Source organism: Euwallacea fornicatus, chromosome 6 (genome assembly GCF_040115645.1).
Source record: "Euwallacea fornicatus isolate EFF26 chromosome 6, ASM4011564v1, whole genome shotgun sequence".
Taxonomy (NCBI): domain Eukaryota; kingdom Metazoa; phylum Arthropoda; class Insecta; order Coleoptera; family Curculionidae; genus Euwallacea; species Euwallacea fornicatus.
Genome location: NC_089546.1, coordinates 772,943 through 800,587, shown reverse-complemented (window position 1 = coordinate 800,587; position 27,645 = coordinate 772,943). Strand labels below are relative to the sequence as shown.

The 27,645-nt window shown below is 32.5% G+C and overlaps 1 protein-coding gene across 5 annotated transcripts in view; it reads right to left on the bottom strand.

Moving 5' to 3' along the window:
* The window catches only part of LOC136339590 (uncharacterized), a 114,115-nt gene that overhangs the window by 78,046 nt on the left and 8,424 nt on the right, over positions 1–27,645 (bottom strand). For 4 of the 5 annotated variants that reach the window (XM_066282966.1, XM_066282965.1, XM_066282967.1 and 1 more), the window contains exon 10: positions 25,540–25,832. In XM_066282966.1, coding sequence (XP_066139063.1) covers positions 25,540–25,832 — 293 coding nt within the window. The remainder of the gene's footprint in view (positions 1–25,539; positions 25,833–27,645) is intronic. The other variant, XM_066282968.1, reaches the window with a different exon arrangement.

Below are 27,645 nucleotides of genomic sequence, written 5' to 3'. Positions count from 1 at the left end.
TCATCGGAATTTTCTTATCGCAGGAATTTCTTTTTATTTGACAAACAAAACTTGTTTTCATTTTAAATCTTAAAAATACCAAAAATTAAGTGAGTTACAAAAAAAAGCCAAAGGACCAAAAAGTTGTATTTTTAATTGTTTAATGTTGTTGAATATGGGATTTAGAAATAATCATCACAAAATAGTTTTAATTCTGCTTTTATTAACTGCAGTCAGGAGGCACGCCCGTGTTGTCGTGAACAAATTTCCATAAGAACTAACTATACAAAAGATTATTAAGAATTCCACCACACTGCAATTAAGGACCAATACTACAGGCGCCTTTTTATTTATCACCTCGGCCATGTGGTTTTCATAAAGGAAAAGATCTAGTTTCAAGTAGATAAAAGGAACTAAAATATCCTATTTTACACTTCTTTCTGTACAATGCACAAATAGTCATAAATCTAATAAACTTGTCTCTTTCAGTTAGTAAATTAGAAGAGAACATAAAGACTGTTGAATTTTGGACATGATTGATTTTTACCAGAAATTCAACAAGTCTGATACAAATATCAAATTTAGAAAAAAACAGTGGCGTACAATAATCACACCATAAATATCAATAAGGTGACCATTTGCAACGCCACTGGAATTATTATTTAAAATGTAATAACATCAAAAGTAGCCCCTTATTAGTGCTCACAAACATGCCAAGTTTCATCAAAATCGGCGCAAAGCTTTTTGACTAATTAATAAAAACTGGATTTTTTAATAAAAGTTTGACATCCTGTATCTCGAAAATGATGCAAGTTAGGACACGTGTTTATATAAAAATTTTTTCATAAAATATGACAAGGAATCATCCCTTAAAATTAGTAAACCGCTTAAGTTACCATCTGTATACATGATATACTTGATTTTTCAAATGTTAATGGTATAGTGTGCACATAGGAAAGAGTTTAGATGTGTCTAAAATTTTCCACATAAGTGTGCTGAAGCTCTCTTTAATTTTCAAAATATCAGTAGCGTAGTTTACTTGAAATTTTTAAAAATTTGATCTTTTTATCTGTACAAGTCAAATTGAATGGAAAAGCTATGCTTAATGTTTCAGTTGTACGTCACTGTTTGACCAATTTATGCGTTAGCAATTTTTTTTGTTGTTTTCAAATTAATATATCAATCTCGATCTTCCTCAACATTGTTAAATCACAAAAATAATTAATTCGATCTAATTTGCTCAAACCTTCGCGCCTAAAAAACGACTGTATATAAACTTGTGGCGACCTAATCTATTGCGTGTCAGAAGCAGAAAAAGCGGCCGTAAAAATGAGCATTCAGATAAAGATAAACCTTACTTTTTATTTTGTCCCCAGCAAATCCCGGGAACGCAATTAAGTGTCTTGGTAAAATAGCTACGAACATCCTCTCTTTATGAGGTTTGCTGAAAGTTGATGGCTGTGTTAGGAAAACCGGCATCTTAGATAACCGTATTCGTCTTTGGTGATGTTAAACGTGGAAAGGGGAACGAAGTTTCAACAACCACTTACCTACAACAAAAGAAAGTGAAAATGAGTTGTTTGCTAAATCAAAAACATCTAGATTGTAAAAAACTGCAACAGCCTACATAGGTTTACTCAATAGTATACGGTGACACCAAAGTTTGGTGAGAAATAAAAAATTCGGAACGGAAGTATTCAAAAATATTTCCATTTCTGAGGGGTCTAAATCAATTAAATCAGTTTGATTGACTGGTTGAAGGCACTGTTCTAGAAGTACGCAATAACGATCAAAGCTGGAATTAAAAAGAAATTACTCGTGTTTTTTCAGAAATTAACAATTGCTATCCCTGGAAATTGCGAACACAATTGCTGCCACGAAAAAAGAAGTTTTTAACATGGAATAGTAAATCTATTGATATGGACATCTTCGTGAAACGAACTATTGAACAGACATTAGAAAGAAGAATACGGAATGCGTAAGTCATTTGAATCTTGAACAAATAACCATGAGTTAGATTAGACAACAGATGATGTGCGAGAGAAGATCAATAAGAGAAAAAATGATAATATGCTTTTTTATACGCAGATTTCATCATCATGCTTGCTCAGACAACGTCTAAATCAGCTAAAGCGCACAAATTTTTGCTCTCCTTCCCAACTGAGCCGGATTCCGGACCCGGTCAATATAAACTATGGATGACGACGACAGATCACTGAGTTTATTATTATGAGGGCATCGTTTATCGTTATATAAAAAGTCCTGAAAATGAAAATGCAAGCAAGATGGTGGAGGAAAATATTGTCGCTATCACTAGTGGCACCATTTTTTTACAAAACTGAAAAAGGAAAAAAAAAAATTTTGAAGGATGTCGTCTATAGATTTCGAGACTCTTGAAAGCTAACCCGATTAAAAATTATAAAAGAAACGTGACATACATTAATTCAAGAAAATTTAAACACTGTTTTCAATTTTTCATCGTCTCAACCGCATGAGCTGAAATATCCAAACCCTTTGATGTACCGACACGTACATCTGCGAGCACGAGCGAGCAGCCTCTCGCTCGTAATTCCGTCTCAACCGCAGAAGCATTTATCATCTAGAATGCTCGCTCGGTGATGTGCGCTCATGCAGGTACGCTCGCCTGGCTGACACGCGGCTTTAGGTCAGCATGACGAAAATTCTAATTAAGTTTGTTTGACCTAATTTTGATGCAATGTGAAGAAACATTTTTTGGCTTCAGTGACGGATCTCTCAAACTCAGAGAGAAGATAATTATGAAAAAAACAAGGAGATCTCGAAAATCATAGAGATAGATGAGAGAGTGAGAGAGAAAGAAAGAGAAAGAAAGAGAAAGAGAGAGAGAGAGAGAGAGAGAGAGAGAGAACGTTGTGTCGTTATGAGTAGATTATTGTTTCGTGAAAAAACCTCAAGTAGACGTTGAAATATCACAGGCACATCTGTGATAAATTCAGTCATTACTCAGATGTTTGATGGTATTTAGTAAATGGCTTAGCCAACGCCCCACGTTTATAATTCAGTGCGAGCATTCTTTACAAAACAAATGAAACGTAAAAAAATTACCAAATATTTAGACTTGTCAACCATCCATAACTTCCTTGTTTTAAATTTTCGAATGAATATATGACAAAGTAATTTTATGTAGAAATCTGATACTAGAAAATGATATAGAGGACGTTGTAAAAAATTGTTAACAATGAGATAAAGGATTTCCTTAACAGACAGAAGGGAAGCATTACAGGAAATATTTTCATTCTCCAGGCGCCCATAGCACAGCTAGTTTCAACATTTGAAGACGTATGATGGGGTAATATGAAACATACAGACCCAAGGAAATCTGAACAAAGACTTACAGTCGACTAAACGATTTCATAAGCACAATGAAGGTAAAATATGCACAAAACGTATATTTCGTTTTTAGCCACATATAACGCGTCTGCTTTAAATTTTCAGAAAATCAAAACTTAGTTAAAGTAGAAATTTGGAATTCGAAAAAAAGCAGCTCGTAACAAGAAAACAAGAATTGCAAGAAAATTTAAACATTTTTCAGTTTTATTATTTGCAGCCATCCTACCATAACTAGCATATTTCAATATTTCAGAAATACATTGGAATACGTATCATGAGAACTTGAAGCAAAATATACAGGGACTTGCAGAAGCAGCCTGCAACAATTAGCTCACACCATACATAGTTTCATTAACGTAGACAAAAATTTTAGAACACTTAGATATTTCTTTGTTGAACCGTCTTGAATTAGCAAGTTTTAAATTTTCACATAAATGTTTGACATAATAGTATGATGAGCGAATCTAGAGCTACAGTGAGACATAGAGACACGTGGAAAAAGTGTTCTACTGGTATAATAGAAATATGTTTGATATAGAAAACCATAAGGCCTAACTTAGTTTACCCTCAAAGAAAATACAAAGATATGCAAATAACCCTTACACGGCATCACTTAAATATAGAGTACTCGACATATTGACGATAATAAAAGACCCACATTAATCGTTTCCTTCTCTAATGAAAGTACAATATATATTCTCTAAATTAAGAACTTTTTTACTTTTTCTGGATGCTTTGGAATGAAGATTTAAGTGGGAAACCTATGTTTTAATTTTTAATTACATAAATTTCAACTTATATTTTTGCTTCTAATTTACCCTCCAAAACGTGTTTCGAAGCACGATTTTGATGACCGTCAATACATTTTCCATTATTAAAACATTCAGAACAATCCTTCGATCACAGAATATATTGCAGTCATACGTGTTTCTGTCTATCTGTCCTCCTCGCCTTCAGCCTCAAATCTATCGCAAAGGTGTACCTCAAATGTGATTTTCTTCAATACAATTAGCACTATCAAAAGCGAAATAACCAGTCCTCCAACTACAAGCGTTCTTGCGGTCTTGTGTTTCTATTCGTGTGTTTTTTCTCACTAAGTCTCTCGTTTTAGTATTACAATATCAAAATGGCGGCAATAATATCTTCACCTACTCATAAAAATTCTCATCGTTTCTTGGTAAAGAATATTGGAGGGATTTCTTATTAAACTCCCTAACTTATCGATAGTTCAATTTGGCTCCAAAGCACAGCTTTTTTCCAACTTGAAATTAGTTTCAGGAAAACGTAAATGAAAGCCCTACCGAAAATAAAACTCTCAAACTTGAATTTATTACCTCGGAAAACCTGCGTTCAACCAGGAACACTGTAACTGAAACAACAAATAACATTTCTTACAGATAGTTGACAAAGTTCAAGCAAGATTGGTGCTTTTTAGTGTGCACCATGGATTATTGTTCTTATCCAGCAATATATTTTTTCCCACCCCTGTAGTTTCGAGAAATTTACAACTCAACCCCAGACTTGCACAACAGTTCCCTATACGTTGGGCAAAGTTCATTACGATAAGTAATGGACGAGATTTAGGAAGATAATGGTCCTCATGTTTTATCATCGCCTTTGGGCTCCTGGGAATTTCCAGGACGTGGAACACGGAACAGCAGTAGTTAGAGCGCTACTATATTAGATTTGCAACACGTGTTAAATCCCAAATGAATGGAGTCAACATGATTTTAAGTTTAAATAGTTTAAATAAACAGCAATTATGCTATTTCATTTTTAAGGCCCTGAAATAAAGCCTATAGTCTTAAGATCGTATTTTAGGATATTCTGTATAAGAGATCCATAAGTCCATAAGATGGGATTTCTAACAGGAGTGAAACTGCATAACGTACGTAGATATGTACTTTAATATGATCATGTATTTTATAGATGATTTACCTGACCGAGAAATTTCAAGTTACCATGAAATTCGTTTTTCAAAGTTAACAGTAATTCCCATAATCGCAGGAGATGAACTAAGAGAGAATTTCAACCAGCTTGTAATTGTTATTTTATTTGGTCGTTTTCTAGGCTTATTAAAGAGTAATTCAAGTTCCTTGGCAATTCAGCGCAGTTGCAAGACCGATATGCAAGATGACTGTAATTAACGAAATTTAGTTCATCTCTTAAATGGGAATCTCTAGATTTAAACAATTTCTAAGGAGCAAAAAAAATTCTATGGTAACAAAGTGTGACAAATAAACAATAACGTAAACAAATAAAACATCAACTTTTAAACTTGTTGTTGTTAATACTGTAATGTAATATTAAATATTTATATACAGGGTGTTTCAGAATAGTATGTCATAAATTTAAGGGGTGATTCTATGAGTGATTTTGAGAAATTTTTTTTATATGAACCTAGGTCCGCTTTCGCTTTCTGTTTGAAATACAGATTGTTAAAATTTACTATATTTTTTTGTTTTTTTTTTTTAATAAGTGTGGACCTTATAAAATATTTCTATTAAACTTGGTGAGCGTAAAATTGGTGAAGAAACACATCTTTTAAGAGAAAAACTATTTTTCAAATGTAAACAGTGGCGCCCTCAAAGTCATGATCCTGATTATTTTTTGTGAAAAATATGTTACGCCGCTACTTCTTGAAAAAATAAAATTATTTTCTTAATTTTAGTTCTTTTTGTTAAAAAAATGGTTTCTTAAATTCTTTTCGTAACATCAAGCGTTTTCCAACAACAAATGGATAAGTTAACATTGTATGTTATAATAACGACCAAATTAGTTACAATAATACGTAATTTGAGCAATTTATAACGACTATTCAGACAAAAAAAATTAAATAAGTTGCTAAAAATGTCCTCCGTTAAGAAAACGATTTTTAGTTTTGGAAAAAGCAGCGGCATAACATATTTTTCACAAAAAATAATCAGAGTCATGGCCTTGGGGCCTCCACTGCTTGCATTTACAAAATAGTTTTTTTTCTTACAAGATGTATTTCTACACCTAACTTATGCTCACCAAGTTTAATAAAAATATTTAATGCAGGTCCGCACTTATTAAAAAAAATATATACAGGGTGTCCCACAAGTGTTTCATTATATTTCAGTGGGTAATAGTACATTGAAAAATAATAGGACTCCCTATATAAACCATATTCCAATAATGCTTCATTAAGAAGATACAGGGTGTTAAACTTTACTTAAAAAATCTAACTTTTATTGATATATTCAAAACCGTTTGAGATATGTAAGTGAAATTTGGCATGTTTTGAGAGTTAATGTAGACGCATTTATTTATGCAAAAGGGCTATTTTTCGTTTCACCAGTGACGTGCATACGGACACCTCTCAGCACATTTTTAAAGAAAAACATGGTGCGCCACTGCTTTTTATCAAAATAAAAATTATTTTTAGAAGTTTAATTTCATTTAGAAGAAAAATGCTCACTTGACTCTTTTTCGTCCGACGCATTGTTTGCCAGTAAAAAATTGAATACCATCTACATGTACAAATAGTATGCATATCCGTTGCTAGCAAGAGTGCTGGTCGCCTGCACACAAATTCAAAACACACCTGGAATATTTCAACGTATCAGAGTATCAATGAACAGGCGAGCTCAATTATGTATTGAACAAAATGGCCACCAATTTGAACAATTTCTATAATGTTATAGCAAATAAATAATATTTAAAACAAACTTAATATTATTAAAACCATTTAGAGAATATCGTGCATATAGACGGTATTCAATTTTTTACTGGCAAACGATGCGTCGGACGAAAAAGAGTCAAGTGAGCATTTTTCTTCTAAATGAAATTAAACTTCTAAAAATAATTTTTATTTTGATAAAAAGCAGTGGCGCACCATGTTTTTCTTTAAAAATGTGCTGAGAGGTGTTTGTATGCACGTCACTGGTGAAACGAAAAATAGCCCTTTTGCATAAATAAATGCGTCTACATTAACTCTCAAAACATGCCAAATTTCACTTACATATCTCAAACGGTTTTGAATATATCAATAAAAGTTAGATTTTTTAAGTAAAGTTTAACACCCTGTATTTTCTTAATGAAGCATTATTGGAATATGGTTTATATAGGGAGTCATATTATTTTTCAATGTACTATTACCCACTGAAATATAATGAAACACTTGTGGGACACCCTGTATATATATATAGCAAATTTTAACACCCTATATTTCAGACAGAAAGCGAAAACGGACGTAAGTTCATATAAACTTTTTTTCTCAAAATCACTCATAAAATCACCCCTTAAATTTATGACATGCTATTCTGAAACACCTTGTATATGTAATATGTAATGTAATATGTATGTATATATTGGATATCGTTAATTGCAACGTTTTCTAGCATAAATCGAAAAAATGTTTCGCACAACTTTTTTTAATTTTTAGCTGTATTATCTGAATCCGCAAAAAAAATGGGGGTTGCCGTTTGAAATTAAAAATTTAACCCCGAACCCGCCCACACGGGTAATGAAGGGGAATCGACTTTAGCACCAATAAATATCCCCCTCAGAGTGATTAAAGCTTGATATTAAACATTTCTTGATAGGATGCCTAGTATTTGAGATACTTTAATATTCCAGGTTACGTGTTACATACTATATAATTTGTATAAATCACCTTCACAAATGTCTCACCACTTTTTAGTTTGGATTACCAAAATGGTGATCCATGTTCTTTCGCACATTTTAGGACTTTATTCATGTTTCAGTTTATGTCTGCATCATCAGCTTACAAATTCTAATTTTTACAAAATTATTAAGAAAAAAAATTCGTCCCGGTTCTATTTATCAATTTCATAAAGTTTCTGTTGAACCGACCCTGAAGAATTAAAGTGATTTAATAGATTTACAAAATTTAAGACTAAAAGTTTAATCAAAACTAAGATTGGAAATGAACCTCATGTTGGTACTCTTTAGCCCGTATATGATTCTCGTGAAAGTTCCTTATTGTATTTCTAGAGCAACTCACTTCATCGGTGAAAAGAATCAGGAACAGTAGGTAAAATATTTGCATTATTGTTAGCAAATGCTACTCACAAAATACAACACATGGACATGAATCGACAAGAGTAAGTTCGGGAACGTGTTAAATGTGATATGGGTATAACAATGGTGCTCTAAAAAGTTTTCAGACATTCGCATTTCCGATTTTTCTAGTAAAAGCACTTGCATCTTCTTCTATTATACTATGATCAATACAACTCCTGCCAAATGTGCCGTTCTTATTAACATTGTTCTTCCGAGGCCTCCAGTTTATTAAAACGAGCTTGTTTCTTGAAGATATTGATTGATACTTGGAAAAATCTCTATAAGGAATTCGACTCTTGGGATAGCATTCAATATACAAAAGCATAGCAGTTATTGCAGTGTTCATACATTGATTCATCAGCCTAGACTTACAGCTTAAGAAGTTTTTTGATATCTCTCAAAGAGAGAAAGGTGCGGACTCATCATTAGACGTATCCAACAATAATCGCGTTAGAATTTGTTAATTCCATCCATGTTTAACTTTACAAAATTCATAAACTAACTAATTGACGTTTTGATATTGTTGCTATCTTAGTGCGAGTACAAAAAAATAGACGTTATTAATAATCGTAATGTTAAAAATGTCAATCTTTGGCACACTGTATTTTGGAAATAAAACGATTTCAGACGATTCATTTGATAGTAACTTTTCTCTTAATTTAATCCAAAGAATGTCTACTTAAAGTTGTGCCGTATGTTTCAAAAACATCCTGTAAATACTTTTATATTAATTGGCCATAGACAGAACGAAGTTACATCAAGATCAGAAACTCCCCAAGCTAAAAGCAATATTTTGTCAATAAAACGGTTCATCCACCAGCATCCAATTCTGCCTCTATGGCTCCCTCAACATCTCTTATTTACCATAAAACACGATAACTATCCATTCAAAAATACAGTCTTTGAGGAGAAAACTTTTAGAGTAAATAGACTTTTCCAGAAGATTGTCTCTTGAAATAGAGATCAGCCTCGGGCGAACAATCTTTCCTTATGCACAAACGGAGGAATTTATTCTACAGAAAGGCATTTTTGTACGAATGGATTTTGAATTTTTAAAGACATTTTCAACGCCTTTTCAGCCATTTACGCTGGCGCTGGGGGAAGTGTTTGAAGCCAGAGGGACAATGGGACTTAACGGACTTGGAGAATTCCTTATTGAATGCCGTTGGGTGAAATGTGAAGGCGAGACATTTCTTATTCTTTCATTTTATAAAGTCTTTTCAAAACAAAATTGCGCGTTAGGGATTTAACTACCCATACATGCTCGTTGCTTTAAAAAGTGCAATAATACAGAAATTTGAAAAGGTCTCACCAGAGAGTGCGGGAGCCTTTCACACTCAGACTCATATAAAAGCTTGGAAATATGACGAGTTATTACGGGTCCAAATCTCCGAAAATCGAGGCCTGCAAAGCATTTTTATAAATCGAAGGGGCCCTTTCAGGTCAAACCCTATGAATCTCAAACCAGCGGTTTATCCACGAATTTTCCAATAAAAACTTCCCCTTATATTGCTTACGTGTTTCCGTTCTTCAAAGAGGAAAACTTCTTTTAATTCCTATTTGAGCCACTCTTATTGGCCCTGTTTCTCTCGTCGACGTTCAGTGGTAAATTCCATGGCAGCCCTCTGACGCCATTACGCCGCGAGACTTTATCGATAAAATAAACGGCCGTGACGTCACCGACACCAAAATTCACAGATAGCGAATATTAGGGGGTAAACAGGGGTGATTTCGTATTGTTATTTACCTTATGTGTGGCGTATCTAATTAAATCGCGATAATAGGTGGTTGATTTCTATGTTGTCAAATGTCGGTTCGAGTTATTTGGTTCTGTTTGATCAGCCATTTGTCGCAGTTATATAACCTTTTGTTGTACTTAATTGCATGCCAAAAAGCTTTTGCAGCAGGGAAACAATGATGCATTTGAGTGTTTATTGTAGGGGGTGAAAAATAGGTAACACCTCTTTTTCCAAAATATGTTATAACCTTCCGCTCGATATCTATTTATTACCAAATTGTTTGTATTCTCCTATGGGATTGGGCTTAGGGTAGTAGTCATAGATGTAAATTTTATGGCAAAACTTCTTTCATTGAGTTAGTGAATAATAAAATCCTAAAGACTTTATTTCATTCTATATATATTATATATTAAAATATCAAAATTTTGAAAAGTTTTTGAATTATCCAGAATTTTTTACAACCTCGTAGAGAGCCGATAAGGCTTTTTTAAATCATCCGGCCCTAGACAAACCATATAAAGCTATTTCTTGGATAAACTAGCAAATCTATGAAGACACCCGAAATTTTCAGATATGCAGAGAAATTTTAAAAAGTCCACAATTCCTGCAACCTCTTTAAAATACTCTGTCAACATTAGACTCTGAGACATCTCGTCTAATTTATAAAATTAAGTTTTACCCTCGAATCTTAAAAATATCTAATAACATTTCTAGAACTGTGGGGTATATTGAAGAAATCGAAGCTACCTAGAATTCCTCGAGAATTCGTCAAAAACGTTTTTAATATATTATCGGATTCTTCCAATAATGGAAAGACTGAGGGGTAATTAATTGGAAATTAGGTTATGCCAATATACTTTCAAATCTTCTGACAAATCCCGACACTTTGAGAAATCACGGGAATTTGAAAATATTAAAAAATCCCCAAAACAAGCACTCTTTTACAGACTTTAGAAGGCATTCAATAGGATTGATCAACTGATTTGCTTAAGTATAGATAATCTCCATGTGCATCACTAGATGTTTATCAGGATTGAAACTAGAGTTCTCTACTTTTTTTTGGTTTTTCTCTCATTTACATTAATGATCTACAGGATGGCGTCGCTAGTTTAAGATAGGTGTACAGGAATAACTTAGAAATATTTGACCGTTTCACGAACTATGCTGTATGTGTTTTTCTACAGAAGAGTGTTCAGTTTGTCCTCGATTGGTGCTTTAAAAACCAATTGGAGTTAAATTGAAAACTCACTTTATCCACATTCAAAAAATACGGAGGTCTACTTGTTGATGAAAATTTATTTGACTGACACCCATTTTTATATTTCGTGGTTTAATTAATATTCGTTTTTTAGTCAATTTGTAAAATTAACAGAAACAGGAAGAGAACTGTTTTGGAATTCATTCCCTGAATTGTATAAATGTCTCTAAATGTATCGCAACCAGTACCAAACAATATAAGCCTTGGAAATCTTTCGATTCTAAATTTTCTTTCAAATCTCTCTCACATTCCGCATATGATTTCCTCTGTATTTAGCATTCTGGGAGATTTATAATCAGTAATTGTAAAAATCTCCGGAATCCATCAGTTATAAAAGTATTTTACTTTGTTCTCATTAGATCCAAATTACATCAGGTTATTTCGTTTCTGTTCATATGGGTCAAAGAGGATTCTGAAAGTATCTTGTGTATAAAGAGAACTGTGTCTCTCCAGAGAGTAGAGTTATAACGAGCTCATTTTAACCGGGTTCAATGAATCCAGAAATCGAAGAACAGTACAATCGATAAAGTTTCTTACCAAATTGTTTCACAACCAGATCGATTTTCTTTAGCTTTTGGAAAAAGTTCATATGACTCCCCATTTGTTCATCATATAACAGCTAGGTCCCTCATAACGTTGGAAATTTGCTTTGAATGATGTATAAGCTTTACAATGCTATATGTGATTCAATTGTAGCGACGCTCAATTTTGAGACGTAGATCGACATTGTTTGTTATTACACCTTTCCTCCACAGGTTATATTATTTTATGGCATATTAATTTGTTCCTTAAAATTGAGCTTCCTTGAATAAACCACTTATTTATGTATTTATTTATTTAAAAGGTTCTTTAGATATTCATTTAATATAAATAAATTCGTTCCAGTATGTTCTATGAAATTCAAATAAAATTCTGTTTTTTATTTGAGTTCTAACAAATTTACAACACTTCTCAAATTTATATCTACTAAGCAATTTGAAACTTACCAGACCTTCACAAAAACTCGTAAAAAAGTTTTTTGCCAGTTAATATTTGACTCTTCCATTTTTGGAAATTCTAGATCATACATTGAAAATTCTAGCTATTTAAAAGTGGCCAAAAAACAAATTCTGCAAGAAATCCTGGAATTTTGAGAAAATTGTAGGAATTCGTAAAATATCAGAATTCCTGAACATCTTCTTTAGACAGTCAGTAACTATCAATAAATATAGTCATTCAATTCTTGATATCCTACAAAATTGAAAAAAAAAATTGCTATTTTATTATGTCTGATCAATTCTCCGAAAAGTCTTGACTTGGTCCTCTCTTTACCACTCAATAAATATTGAGGTAATAAAGCAGAGAAATAAAGCAGCAGTTTCTGAGTTGTCAAATGACAAATCATGTTTTCAAATGGTACGCATTAGCTGGCGCTAAGAACGATTTGTTAACCGATGTTCTAGTCCAATATAGCTGATAGAACTAGTCTTTGACTAGTTCGCTTAATGTATTTATATCACAATAAAAATGTTTTCAATCAAATAAAAATTTAACTGGCCCAAATCGGCACAAAAATGCGTATATGTTTTAGTCAGCGATAAACAAATTACTATTACCTTAGCTTCCTTCATAGGCTCACTTTAGATTTGTCCATAAATAAGTGGTCACCAATTTTTCTCCTTGTTGAACAAAGAGCTATTTCAAATTCAATGGAATATAACAATGAATGATTTAAACCTGGAAATTCTTCCACATTTTGGATTCAGCCCTTGAAGACAGTGCCTAAATATCCATCCAAATTTCTTAAATTTCTTTTTTAAATTTCACTTCAAATTTATTTCCATTCAAATTCTTTAAAATCTTGATTAAAATTCTGGGGAACATGAAACTCCCAGCGTGGTGCAATTGTTTTCAAATAATCATGCAAGTTTGAGGATTAAACTTGACTTGCAGTTAATTGTTACTTTTAAATAGCTTACTCCGAGGCATGAAAAACTAGATTAAAATTTATGACGAGAAATAATAGTAGATGGAAAATGCAATCAAGACGATCTGACATGTTGCATAGTGCGTTGCAACTTTTAGAATGTCTTCTATGCGCAACTTCGTTTAGATGTTTCATAACGGGCTAAGAAGGAGCTAAAATCTATTCAAATTTCTATAATTTAAACGTTTATCCTCAAAGACAGCTAGAATATAAATCTGGATAAATTAACAATAGTGCATTGGATGCTTGATCTGTTGAGTGTAAAGAATTTGGGTAATAGGAGAACTGAAAAAGTAATAGAGAAAGTTTGGGAAAATCCAACTTTTTGAAATCCTCACGGTAAGCTTTGTTTCAAGGCTCTAAGCTTGGAATGGATAAGAGAAGCCAGTAGCTTCCTTTAATTATTTATATCTCAAACATTAATCCTTAAAATTTTGAATATATTTTCGGACCAAAAATCTATATTGAGATGTAACTTTTGCAAAAAGTCCCGAGTACTTAATTTCTGTTTTTTGCAAGTAAACAAAAATTTTGGACATTTTCATCATTACCTCTTAATAACGTAAGTTTAGATTTATAAGAAAACGTTCAACACTTCTAAGCTATTCAACTCATTTCAGACAAAGCAAATCAAATTAAACCGTTTTAATTAGAGGAATAGAGAATATAGTTCAGGGCGTTTCATTTTCTCAAAAATATCATACTAGTTAGTTTAGATTATCTAGTGGACTTGCACCCCTTTAGCTTTAAAATGAAGTTAATTCCAACTCCCTCGGATCGCTTCAAAATACTAGAAAAGTAACTATAATATTCATATTGAATAAGTAATAATCGTCATTGAATAACAATGATAATGAATATTTAAATAATTAGTTCTTGCATATGGTTTGCTCATATAAATGAAAGTAAGGTATGAAAATAAATTAATATTTCATAAAATAAGGATTGAAAATGTGTTAATCATTAAATTAAATCATAGAATTATCAGGTCATTGTTCCACTTTCACTATGTTGTATTCAATGCGAGCAGCCATCCAGAAACCCTCGGTTTGCAAAAGATATAATGTTGTCAAACTGTGTAAATAAAAACCCCACAACTCCGAAATTTAACTAGGCTGATTAATTAAGTTAACACAGCAAGTAGGTCATGTTTTATAGTTGCAGGCATATATGGAAATAATGGAATTTCGAGCAAAATTAGAATAGACCTAAATTAAAACGCACCGGTTGAAAATATGCAAAAATCCACTGTTGAGTGCACTTTTTGTGTTTGGAAAATACTCTGACCTGCTAGGCGGTTTTGGCAGATTTAGTTACCAATATTGCCTTTCAATTCAAATTATACGTCTAAAATGTCTAAAAATGACGAAATTCCACAAGAAACGTATAAGGTGTTTATAAAAATAAAAAATTTGGGAGGGGCGCCGAAACCGATCTTTACTGCCCCGGTGTAGGTACGTAGACCTCCAACCCGTCCAAAAATCAAGGTCACTAATTTGAATAATTCCAACTGGGTCCTTCAAAAATTGTCCTAATTCTATGATAAAACCAATTTTCTCGGTACCTTTTAAAAGTTGCTGAATGTGAATATCAATTTAGGTGTCCGGTGCGAGATAAACAGAATAAGGACGAGTTTGAATGTCATAAACACACACTATCAAAACTATTTTAAAATTAATATTGAAAACACAGAAAGCACTTAAAATCGAGTATAAAAGTAGGTCTTGGACATGTTTTTTTGCGTGGATACCACGTGTTTTTCGGAAAGGTGGACGCGCGGAAGCGCGTATCTTTTCGATTGAAACACACGTCAAATTCTACACTCTACTGCGTTGAAACGGCAACGCAGCAGGACGAAGGAGGCGAGGTCCTTTAGTCGACAATGTTGCCAAAATTCACCTCAAAAAACCTCCATCCAGTTAGTAACACCCGTTGAGCCTTACTTCTTAATTTATTTTTGTAATCCGTTTATTTTGGCATTAACCAGGAAAATTATGGATACGCCACTGGAGTTTTTAAGAATTTGGTGAGGTGAGGATACAGTATACATTTACAGCAAGTTTGCTTTCTTATTTAGTTATTAATCCGTCATTTTAGCCAAAAGTTACAAATATCCTAAACGCGAAAATTCAGTAGACAACTGAAATCTTTAACGATTTAACATACATATCAGGATATGGTACTTTTTGAATGCAAAATTTTCATGTTAATTTCCTTAGAATCGGAAGTTTTGAGTTAGGAAAAAACGACACTATTGGAATAACAAATTAAGAAAAGATATAGTTACTGTAGATGTTGTAAACGGCACTCGAATTTTTGATATTTTAATTTATGCACCCAACAAAAAATGATTAAATCTACTAATACCAACGATTGAGACTCGTGTTTTAAAGCCCGCGTCCATATGCCATTGCCAAAAAATTACTACTTTCATGAAATGTGATTTGAAAATTCCGTTTATGAGATATTGGAAAGTCTTAAATATAGGGTGCTGCGGGAAAACGTGGCAACTATAAGTTCGTAGTGACGGCAGCGTGCCTGCTTAAACTGAGTCGTCGCAGGACACGGCAGGACCCACTGACGTAGTGCACAGGACGTAGGGCTCGAATATTTAAAACTGGGAGCTCAAAGACTTATTGTTTGGGTCATTGATGGGCTGGGCTGGGTTATATGACACAAGAGCAGGTTGTTGGCGTTCTCCATATACGTTTCCTGCTTTTAAGCCTCTTCAAAATTGTCTTATTTTTGCCCTTTATGAATAACTTTCAAAGTGAAATGCAGAATAATTTATCTTTATTCTCACATCAATAATGTAGGATTGTCCACAGTATTGTACTTATAACACAATCCCTTCAATGAAAGACGATTTCTATTATCCCATTATCTTATCAATACTCTCATATTCTCATACATCAATTTAGGTACTTAACTAATACTTATACTAAATCAGTTCCAATTCCCGATATGTTGCTAATGCAATGGAATTCGCACCTTTTTTCATTTCAATCACACTTATTCTCAATCCTCAAAGGGCTCTACTTCAAGAGCTATAAGATTCCCCATATTGGACTATGCACTTTAAAAGTTAAATATGAACTTTTTAATCAAAGTAAAAAACCTTTTATTGGCTTAAGATCCAATCAGTTCTTTGGGATTTATAATTAATTTAGATAAATATATATTTTTTTTAATGTTTCCTAAATACCCTCCATTAAATGCAATGCAACTTTGATATTTAAGTTCAAAATTTTGCATCATCCAGTGAACTTAATCTCAATCTATTCTTGCAGATTCATTTTAAACTCGCTATTTTAAACCCAGAATTTTTACTATATCACACCAAATAACGATTTTTGGACTATCGAGTTTATGTGAGAATTTTCACGCCAATGACGAACGAGCGGGGATACAAATTAAAAAAATAATTGTTATAAAACAGCTCATTTTGATAATTAATTTGAATCTTAACAAAATTGATTAATTTTGTTTTCGTGGTCAATATCAAGATGGATATTTAGTCCGTCGAGTAATGCAAAGTTTTGAACTTGACATTCAAAATTGCATTGAAGTTGATGTAGGTCATTTAGGAAACATGATTTTTAAAAATTGAATAATTATATAAATTAATGATAAATTCCATAGAATTAACTATATGTATATTTGTCCAATAAAGAAAAAAATTACTTCGATAAGAAAGTTTTTATTTGCATAATTTAATTTGGGAAACTCCGTATATCTGGAAACTCGAATGCGACCGATCCTCTCTGGCAAAGAAACGGAGCAGTTCACAGTGAAGAAATATCTCGATCCTTAGATACCTGAACTGATTATTATTCCATAGGGAACTCAGTACTACGATATTGGAAATAATTAAAGATTTAACAGTACTCAATCTCCATAAATTCTGCCATCTTAGAGATTGTTAACGGGTCTTCATGTCAGTTTATAAGGGTCGACAGTGGCATTTATACAAAAACTATGTTTACACCTTTAAGTATGTAAAGCGTGTTACAGAATTGTGTCTTGTTTATTGTTATCTGCAACAATTATGGGAGTCATTGACCTAATAAATTTTAATACATAGATCTAGGTTAGTTATATTCCTTGGTTCATTTATATTCCTTGGATTTTTATTTATATGAGAACAGGACTTTACTGTTAGAAATATCTGGCATTTTTATGTACTTTTTAAAAACTGAATTCAAAAGCTGTGTGCATGATTTAAAGTGCTGGTTAAATTATTCTTATTTTAGAATTAAACTACATTTTTTTATCCCTACAGAATCTGTTTTTCAAAGCTCTATATAATAGCTGTTATATCAACTCCTAATTATAATCAATTAAGTAGGCAAACTTTCAGCCAAAAAGCACTACATCAGAACTGTAGCTCATTAAATTATTTAAAAAAATAATAATAACAATAAAATCGGTGGGTTTGGTTACATTTAAGGAAAACTGCAATATTGCTTTTTTTAACTTCGACAGTTGCTTTTCTCTTTACTACTACATTCTGGTTTTAAACAAGTTTTAAACAAACACTTTAAACGAATGAAACTATCCTTAATTCTAATGGCTTTCGTAACATGTAAGGGTAGCTGCAATTTCTGATTAATTTTGTCCTCTAGAAGGACCTCTCTTCTTTGACTCTACATCAGTATTACCACTCAACTCAACATCGGAATTTTGTGGACCAAAAGTACTACATTTCGATTATACTAAACTGTTCAATATTCCAGTGATCTGCACAAAACTAAACGATAAATGTAAATTTTTTATATTTAGTAGTATACAGGGTATCTCATTTAAAGCTGTGATTTAACGTCACAAAAACGGCACGTTATATGAAAAATTTTTTAAATAAAAGTTATCCATTAAAGAGGTGGACATGTCATGAAAATAATGAGTGATTGCCAAAACGTGATTTTAAGATAATTTCAAGAGCAATTTTTTTTCCTAAATGGCAACTCCGCATTTTTTGCAGATCTTTCTAGACTTTCAAAAAATTAATATCTTTTATGTGAACAACTTTTTTATTAGACGTTTTGCTACAGAGTGGTCTTTGATTTTTATCCAATTTTTAATATACTGAAAATGTTTGTTTTTTTTTTCTAAAAAAATTTGTATTACATATTCTGTTTAAAATTCATAACAATCCTTTTACATAATCGAAAAAAAAAACTTCTATGAAAAAAATATATAATTTGGTAAATTAAAATCCTGATTTGAGAAACTTATGAACTAAATGTTCAAAAAAAATGTCTTTCCTGCTCCAAATACGTCTCCATTCTTATTCGAAAATAATTGTTTATTCTGTGCAACATCTCTTCGTTTTTCAATTGACGCGCATTTGTCACTCTTCTTTCCATGTCGTCTATAGTTATTGGTGCATAAACTTTTTTCCTTTAAAAAACCCCACAGGAAAAAATCTGGTGACTTTAGATGAGGCAATCTAGGAAGCCAGTTCGCTGGACTCCCCGTCCAATCCATTGATTTATTTATATTTCCTTCAGAACCTCACGAGACACTCTAGAAAAATGGGCTGGTCAGCCATCATACTGATACAACATCACCCGTCTAATCGCAAGTATAGCATTTTCTAACAATTCCGGAAGATTATTATGTAAAAAATTACGATATATTTCTCCAATCAAGTTCTCTTCAATGAAGAAAGGTTCAACTAAGTATCCCCCAATAATACCGCATTATACATTCCCATGGTTTTTGATATTCAACTTCTCTAAGTCAATGTGGGTTACAGCGTTCCAAAAATGCAGGTTACAGCGATTCACTGCACCATCCATGGTTCATGAATGTGGATTCGTCCGAAAACAAAACGTTGATTTAATTGCTGCCTTGCCCAATTACAAAAATTGACTCAGTTTTTAAAATCAGTTCCATGGAGTTCCTCATGTAAAGAAATGTGGTAAGGATGGTATTTATTCACCTTCAAAATCTTTGGACACTTATCTTTGATATTCCTGAGTAAGCAGCAATTTGAGAACAATTTATATGAGGACTGCAAGAACTGCTACTTGATTGCCTTCATGTATTGTACTTCAGGAGCGATTGCATTTTTTATTTCCACTGTTTTCGTTTCTTTGAAATTTTTAATGACATTGTTAAAAGTCGACCAACAGGGGAACTCTTATCCGGAAATCTTTCAGCACAAAGTTCTTCTGCCCAACTAACATTTCGTCCAACCTTTGCATAAATAAAAACCACTTATAATTTTTCATCCAAAGTTTAGCGATTCTTTTCAATTATTGAATTTTACGAGGAAAATAATAATACTTGAATAATTTCACACAAAACAATTAGATTGATTGTTGAAAAAAGAATATTGATTTCTTGTAGATCATGGCATAAGGTAGACTCTAACAAAGGAAATTTTAGATTTTTTTAAAATTAAATAGAAGGATGGTGATGAGTTTGAAATTGAATATGCATTGTAAAATTTTTTTAGAAAACAAATGCAATAATTTCGCTTATCTCAAAAATTAGACAAAAATCAAAACTAACTATACTAACAAATGGTCTAATACAAAAATTGTTCAAATTAAAGATATTCATTTTTTGAAAATCTGCAAAGATCTGTGAAAACAAAATATGAGGTTGCCATTTGAAAAAAAATTGCCCTTGAAATAACCTTAAAATGACGTTTTGACTCAAAGTCACTATCTTCATGACATGTCCCTCTTTTTTACAGGAAAAATTTTATTTCCAACTTTTTTTCATACAGCGTATCGTTATTGAGTAATCTTCACTCACAGTTTTAAATGGAACACCCTGTATACAGGCAGTCTCATAAAAAATAGACGAAGCTGTCACCCAGTCATTTATAAATGGATTTCGAAGAACTAAAAACCAAATAAAATGATAATTTTCAAACTGCTACATAGAGTCAAAGTTAATTTCTTTATCTCAACTTCTGTTTCAGGTGTCAGTTTCAAAAATTTAAACAGAATTCTGATTTTTCACATTTTCTGATAGAAAGCATTTTTTCAAATTTGATAATGTTTAATGTTATAACAATTTTTAACGAAAATAATTAAAAATTAGAATGATATGAGTTATGAGCCATTTGTATCGTCATGGAGGCATCTGTGTTATTCTGTAGTCATCTGCTTTTCATGCCATCCCATCCCGTTGTATTATCCTTTGCAAAGATGCCTGGCGCCGTGGACCAGTAGAGGCCATTAGGATCCAGTGAGAAGGGACAAGATAAAACCGCTGGCTCGTTTACCGGACTTTTCTCAGCTGGATTTTTGGCTATAGGGCTACCTTTAAGATAAAGTTTATGTTACCCCGCCAGAAAATGTCGATATTTTAAGACAAAAAATGTAAATGTTTGCCAGGAAATTCCACCAAGTGCTACAATAAATTCTACGCATGGTATAATCAGAAGATGTCAATTATGTGTTCACGATGGTGGTAGTTAATTCGAGTTATATCTATGAAAATAATGTTTTATGGAAACTACGGAGTGATACGTTATTAAATGCAAAAAAAACCCTATTTGCAATTTTCATGATAATGTAGTAGAACTCAAAGAAATGAACTTTTTTTATTTTTTCAGTTCAACATTATTCTAAAATTAACTTGTTATACATCGGCAAATTCAGAAAAAAACTTCCTATCAAAAAACTGTAAAAAAATTCAGCGTTCTATTTAAAGTTCAGAAGTTGAGACCTGAAGCAGAAGTTGAGTTAAAAAAATTAACTTTAACATTATTTAGTAATCCGAATAATACAATTTTATTTAAAAAATCCGTCACCCACTTTTTATGAGACAGCCTGTATTCAATATAACAGTAATGTTGCTTTCTAATTGTACGTTTCTAATTGATTTCAATCAAATTATAACGTCATAAAGAAATTTTGCCGTCATAAAGTCTTATATATTTTAAACTAACTAATCTTTTAAAAGTTGCAATGGCGTGCACAAAATTTAAAAATAACTGGAATTTTTCTTAATACATTACTCTAACTGTGTCCTGAGACGCACAACAATATCTAAACTATTTGGTTCTGATGATGGGCCTGGTTAAATGGTGTTGGTTACATAACGCTAGGTGCATTTTCTGGAAATGGTATATAAAATATTTCAGGCAACCGTCACCTCTAATTATTCCTTCGTTTAGCAATTGAGTAAAGCTCAGCTTTCTGTTTTTAGAAAGCTCCTTAATCTCTCCCTCACAAAATTTTCGTTGCTCAACACTGATCGACCTTGTTTCAAATTTATAAATCTCCTTCAAAGTCAAAGTACCATGAGTTTACATTTTTTATTTTTTACAATTGTAGATAAATGTCATGCATGTTTTCTTTGATCCGTACAAACAAAGAAAATCTTTAGAAGGAGAATAACTCAGGTTTAGGAATTTTGCCAAGTGTGTTCTAAAAAATGATTATTTTTTCGAATTTCATGAAGTATTCGGATTTGAGTTAGCATAGAGACGGTAATGTTTATACGGCAATAATATGGCGAACGATAAAGCCACTTATATAGTTCCAAAAAAAAACATTCGATCTTGGCTTCAACAAAAGCCTTTACACACGAATTTCTTGCGAGATGAATTTTGATTTGAAGGTTCGTAATTCAAAACTTCTGCAGGTACATATTTCTGAAGTTTAGAAATATTATTTCCCATGAACACTTGAAAAAGATGTAGAGATTGTCTAACCCAACATAAAGCTAATTTTGAATCCTACCTCGACCTAATTGTTTGAGTAAGTGAAAATATCACTTTCGAATATATTTGAACTAGGAGGCCCGTGCATAGCTGACAACTGATATATGTGTCTGTGTTGGGGATTTAGTAGTTCATAAGTTTTAGTATTATGTTATTAGAGATAGCAATAAGATAATGACGGACAAACTGGCAAACGATCTAGAGAGGAAGCAATGTCGAATGAGTTTACCATTACCGCTGCTGCTAAATGGCCAAGTGTCAGGGAATCCCATTATGGACTGGGGTATCTCCCGGAAACGGGGAAGCAAAAGCAAGAGCAGAAAATAGACAGTCGAGATATAAAAAGGCAGAGATGAGGTCAACTAGTGGTAAATTCGGTAATTTGGCTTTCTATATTTTGAAGAAAACACATTAAACTTTCTTAACTATAAAAGACGTTCCGAATGTTACTACGACATATGTAACATGTATCTGCAGATAATATACTCGTGGGGATGAAAAATGAAGGATGAATCCTTTCACTTCAATTGACTCTGTTGCGTTCTACTTCTGAGAAAGGAGTTCAAACGTATTTCTTGTACGTAGTGTGGCAATGCAATGTGCTCTTGCAAGTTGCTTTCGAATACAAGAACTCTCATTTCCAAGTTTCAGAGGTCATAAGGCGTCACTAGATGGCTGACTGATGGACGGTAGCTAATTGAATTGCGAAACTTACCTCGAGTGATTCTTCTTGTGACGCTCGAAGTGACGCTTGTGAATTTAGGAACCTGAACTAACCTGAATATTAAATTTCCTGAAGCGATGGGTTTTATAACATTTAACGTCTAGCGACGTTTTGTGAATGCAAAATTGCTTTAAAACGCATCTTGATCTGGGTACGTTTTAGCAACGCTTTTCTCTTCTATAAGGCAAATAACTTAGATAAGTCTAATAAAAGGTATTTAACCATAGTTGTAGAGGTGATGTTCAAATCTCAACGTAAAAGCATCATCTTGAAATTTGTAAAAAAGTGAAATTGTCATCGTCTGGTTAGAATCCCTTTCCGAGAGAACGTAATAAGGCTTTCTGTAGCATTGAAGTTTACAGCATCGTTAGAATAATCGAATATCTTCAAGGTACTGTGAAAACAGTATAAACATTCTTAACTTCTAAAAGCGAACAACGAAATATGATACATAGGTTTTACATTCAAACGACTTTTTAAGTAAGACTTAAGACGATGTTGTTTTATACAGGGTGAGTCGGGAGGATCGTGCCAAACTTCAGGAGCGTGTTGTATATGAAAAATAAATGTAAAAAAACTCAAATGTTGTTATCCGATTTTCGTTTGTTTACAAGTTATAGCGTAAATAAAATTAAAACATAAAGGTTAAGCAACATTTAGACGAAACGTTTCCTAGACGTTGGATTGATCGTGGTGGCCCTATTAGTTGGCCTCCAAGGTCTCCAGACCTCACACCACTAGATTATTGTTTGTGTGGTTCGTTTAAAACTGAAGTGTATAGAGTAAAAGTGGACACTCAAGATGCATTAATTCAACGCATTAGAAATGCTGCAGCTGCTATTAAAGAAAGACATGAAACAATCAGGAGCGCAACGAATGCTCTTCATAGACGAAACCGAAAATGTTTAGAAGTTAATGGCAATATTTTTGAACATTTACTATGATATCCAAACGTTAATTTATGGAATTTCTTATGAAATTTATAAATTTTTTAAATTTTATGTTTTAATTTTATTTACGCCATAACTTGTAAATAAACGAAAATCGGATAACAACATTTGAGTTTTTTTACATTTATTTTTCATATACAACACGCTCCTGAAGTTTGGCACGATCCTCCCGACTCACCCTGTATAAATGACATCAACAAATATTGGTTCAAATTTTTCAGAATCTATTTTTCCAATCAAGATTCTCCAAAAGTACATGACATGGAGTTCGATAAAATCCGCCCTAAGAAGTTGATATCGTATAATCGAGCTTTCTAAAAACGTTTTAAGGCACCGGAATATTGCACATCACATAAGATCTTTTATACGTAACTACATAAAGTGCCCTGCGTAATATTGTAGATATTAAACTCAAATGGAATTTTTTTAAGACGTTTTATTACTTTTCCAAGTAATTGAATCTCACATAGAATTCAACATAAATTTTCCTGTGAGATAAAACTTGTATCAAAGGTGCTTTTAAGAGGCCGCATTATTGGAAAAAATGAGACGTCTCGTTCGTGATTGCGTAAAATAGACTTCGTAAAATTGCATGTATTAGATTCCAATGGTTTTTTTAACCTTTAAACCATGCAGTGAAATGCCATTGCGAATCTACAACGCGTGAAATTGAAGAATCTAAAAAATTTCTCGTCTTTGAACCGAATTCAATCAAGCATCACGTCTCTAACTATACTAGGCAACGATACCTCTAGTGCTCCAAAAATCTTCGTTTTTATTATTTTATAATTTATATTTTCAAAATATCAAACCGAATCCAGACTTTTGAATAAAACTGTATAGCATTAAATTAGTTTTTCACCTCACAATACATTTTCATGATATTGGAGATACAGATCTTTAGATTAAGATGTTCAGATATTTCACGTATAACTCTGAAGAAATAAATCAAATCTCTTTTCTCTTTCAGTCTCCATTTCTTTGACCATCTACGGAACAGAAGCACCAAAAATAGTATTAACCCAATCAGCTGATATAACAGTAGCAGAATGAATAGCTTTGGTAAAGCCATCCCAAGGTAAATAGATACAACTCAGATGATTAAGCTTATTCCATTTACAATTGTTCTGCCAAGAAACACACATGCGAAGCTATCGGAACTCGTTGCACTACTGTAATCTGAATTAAAGATATTTATGAGCAGCCAGTGAACATTGCTATAGAAAATTCTGCTACTCAAGTTGGTAACGCTTAGGTTGTGTCTTAAAGGCTGATAGTGATAAAATTCATTTGGAGAATATTGCTTTACTCGGGCACCAAGATATGTATATTCTATGAAACTTCTGGTAAAGTGTTCATCGACAATTTTTTCACTACAAGAGATCCTGCCTATGTTTTCGGAGAAGACTCTGCAACTTTCAATAATTCCATCTTCAGAACGGTTTTTGATAAAGAGTGCCGACATAACCTTCGCTCCAAAAAATGCAGCAAATATCAAGTTCTGGTTTTTAATTGCAAATAGTTCTTTCGTTGGTGAAAGAAATTACGACAAAGAGTCGTTAGGAAGACCATGGGACTCCGCAAAATGTATTCCTGATAAGTTTCCAAACGGATAAATTATCATTAAAGAAAGCAGAATTGATAAAATTATCAACCAAACAGCTCTTTGGAGCTCTAAAATCAGCAGCTATAGAGAGTTTCAAGGGAACATTAAGAAAAATCGAGACCTCAATGACAATAATTTCAAAAGGTTCTAGGAGTACCATAATTATGATCAAGGTACCTGATCTTCTACTAAAAATGCAGTCACACTTACCTTTGTCTAACTCAGTAGAGTTGGGAAGAGTCAAGCTATGATGATATTTCTTTCTAAGCTTTCCTGGCTTCTTATCCATATCTTGTTGTAAACTAATAGGGACAGAGTCTACTAACGATTTGTTATGGTCGCTCTCAGGAGTAGTTAAGGGCTCATTTACAATGTAGTTTGAATTTTCGTCGACTATGGGATGGTAATATTTTTGGGCAAATAACTGTTGGAATGGGAACACATCGCTTTTGGAGTAGAAGAGGTGATTTTCTGTTTGGAGTGGTTTTGGGCCCCCTCTGAAACTAATTATTGTAATTGAAAAAAAAGGAGGTTTTAGAAATAATTACTGCTTATCATGGAATAATTCTCTTAATTTCCTAAATATGGTGTTTATATATTAAAATATCCAGTTCTAAAATTTAGCAGACATCAGCGTAATAAAGCCCCATGTAGTGACAGGAAAAGTTACACTTAGGATGCATATAAAAAAAACATATTTTTTGAGAATTCGTAACATTTAAAGTTATTACAAAAGCACAATTTTTGGACATTTCTAGCAACTTACATGCACTTTCTGTTTAGATAGCATTTGGTGTAAGTTTTTTCCTAAGAGTAATTTATAAATATACAAATAGTCCCCTTAAGGTATAAAAACAGTGGCGTAGTAAGACCTCAAGTAGTGATAGAATAAATTAAGTAAAAAATATATAATATAAAAAAACTTCTGCGAAATTCTAGCAAATCAAATGGTCCTTCTGCGACAATAAAATTTAGTGTAAATGATCCCCAGAATATAGCGTATAAACTCCAAAAAGTTCCAGTTTTAACTGACGAGAAACCACGGCGGAACAGAAGTTATATTTAAATCGACCATAAGAAACACAGTATTTGGAAACTTTTATTATCTCAAATAGATCACCTAGAACACCAATAAAACTCGATGTAAAAAACAACAACACTTGGAAAAACGTACTACATCCAAGGTGACAATTCGAAAACTTACAATAGCTATAAAATGATGTATTAATCTATCCGTTCTCACTTACTAGTCATCTCTAGCCACTCTAAGTAAATAATATTAAATGACAACCCCCTGCTTCTGATACTTTATCTTAAAGCTCTAAAAAATACTTTTCAATGATATCCTACAAAACTACATTTAATCAAGTAGTTTTCTGTTGAGTAAGGAAAATCTAATTGAAATGTATTTCGATTATACTTATTTGTTATTAATTTTATAAATGCTGAACATCATTCATATTAGAATTGTGGTAGCCATTTTAAAACTCTTGAATATTTAAAAAAATTTCTTATTTCAAATTTTTTTTTGTCTTTTTTATTATTAATCCAATTAACAAAAGATTAAAAATTCGTTGTTTGTGGTTTTATACTTCGATTTTCACTTGTCTAGTTTTACTGTTTTCCTTTGCGAAACAAAACTTACGGAGAAAACATTAACAGCGTGAAAAACATAAATAACGCGTTTTTAAACTATTTCTTTGTTGGGTTAAAAATAAAGAACGCAGATTTAAAAAGGGCTTCAAAATGTCTAAGAGTTTTAAGATTGCTGCTAAGACACGAACATGAATGATTTTCAGCATTTATTAATGCAGGGTGATTCAGTGGGAATGGAACATAGAAAAACCCGAGATAGCGGATATCAAAATATGACGAATGGACCCAACATACTTTAAACCAAGGTTGCGTGTATTAGAATTATAGGGTGTTAAAAGTTGAAATTTTATTTTAAAATTCCTTAAAAACATTTTATGTTTTGATAGCATCAACACTAAAACCTGTATACTTAGGTTTTGTTAGATACCAAGTACGAATTTTGATCTAATTTTTACGTAGTTCCTAGAGGGCGCTAGTTGCAACTTACTGCTTCGGTATATTTGGTCTTTCCTACCATCTCGGTATATTTTCTGAGTGGAACTAAAGTTAAATTCTATTGAATATAATTGAAAAGCGCTTATTTTTAGTGAAAAAGGTATTCTAGTTTTATTGTCATATCATCTTTCGTTTACAGAATTTTTTTCCATAAGTTAATTTAAGTCGTACCATTTCGAATAGTCAAAAATAGTGGTGGTTGTGGTTCATTTGCATAGCAACACA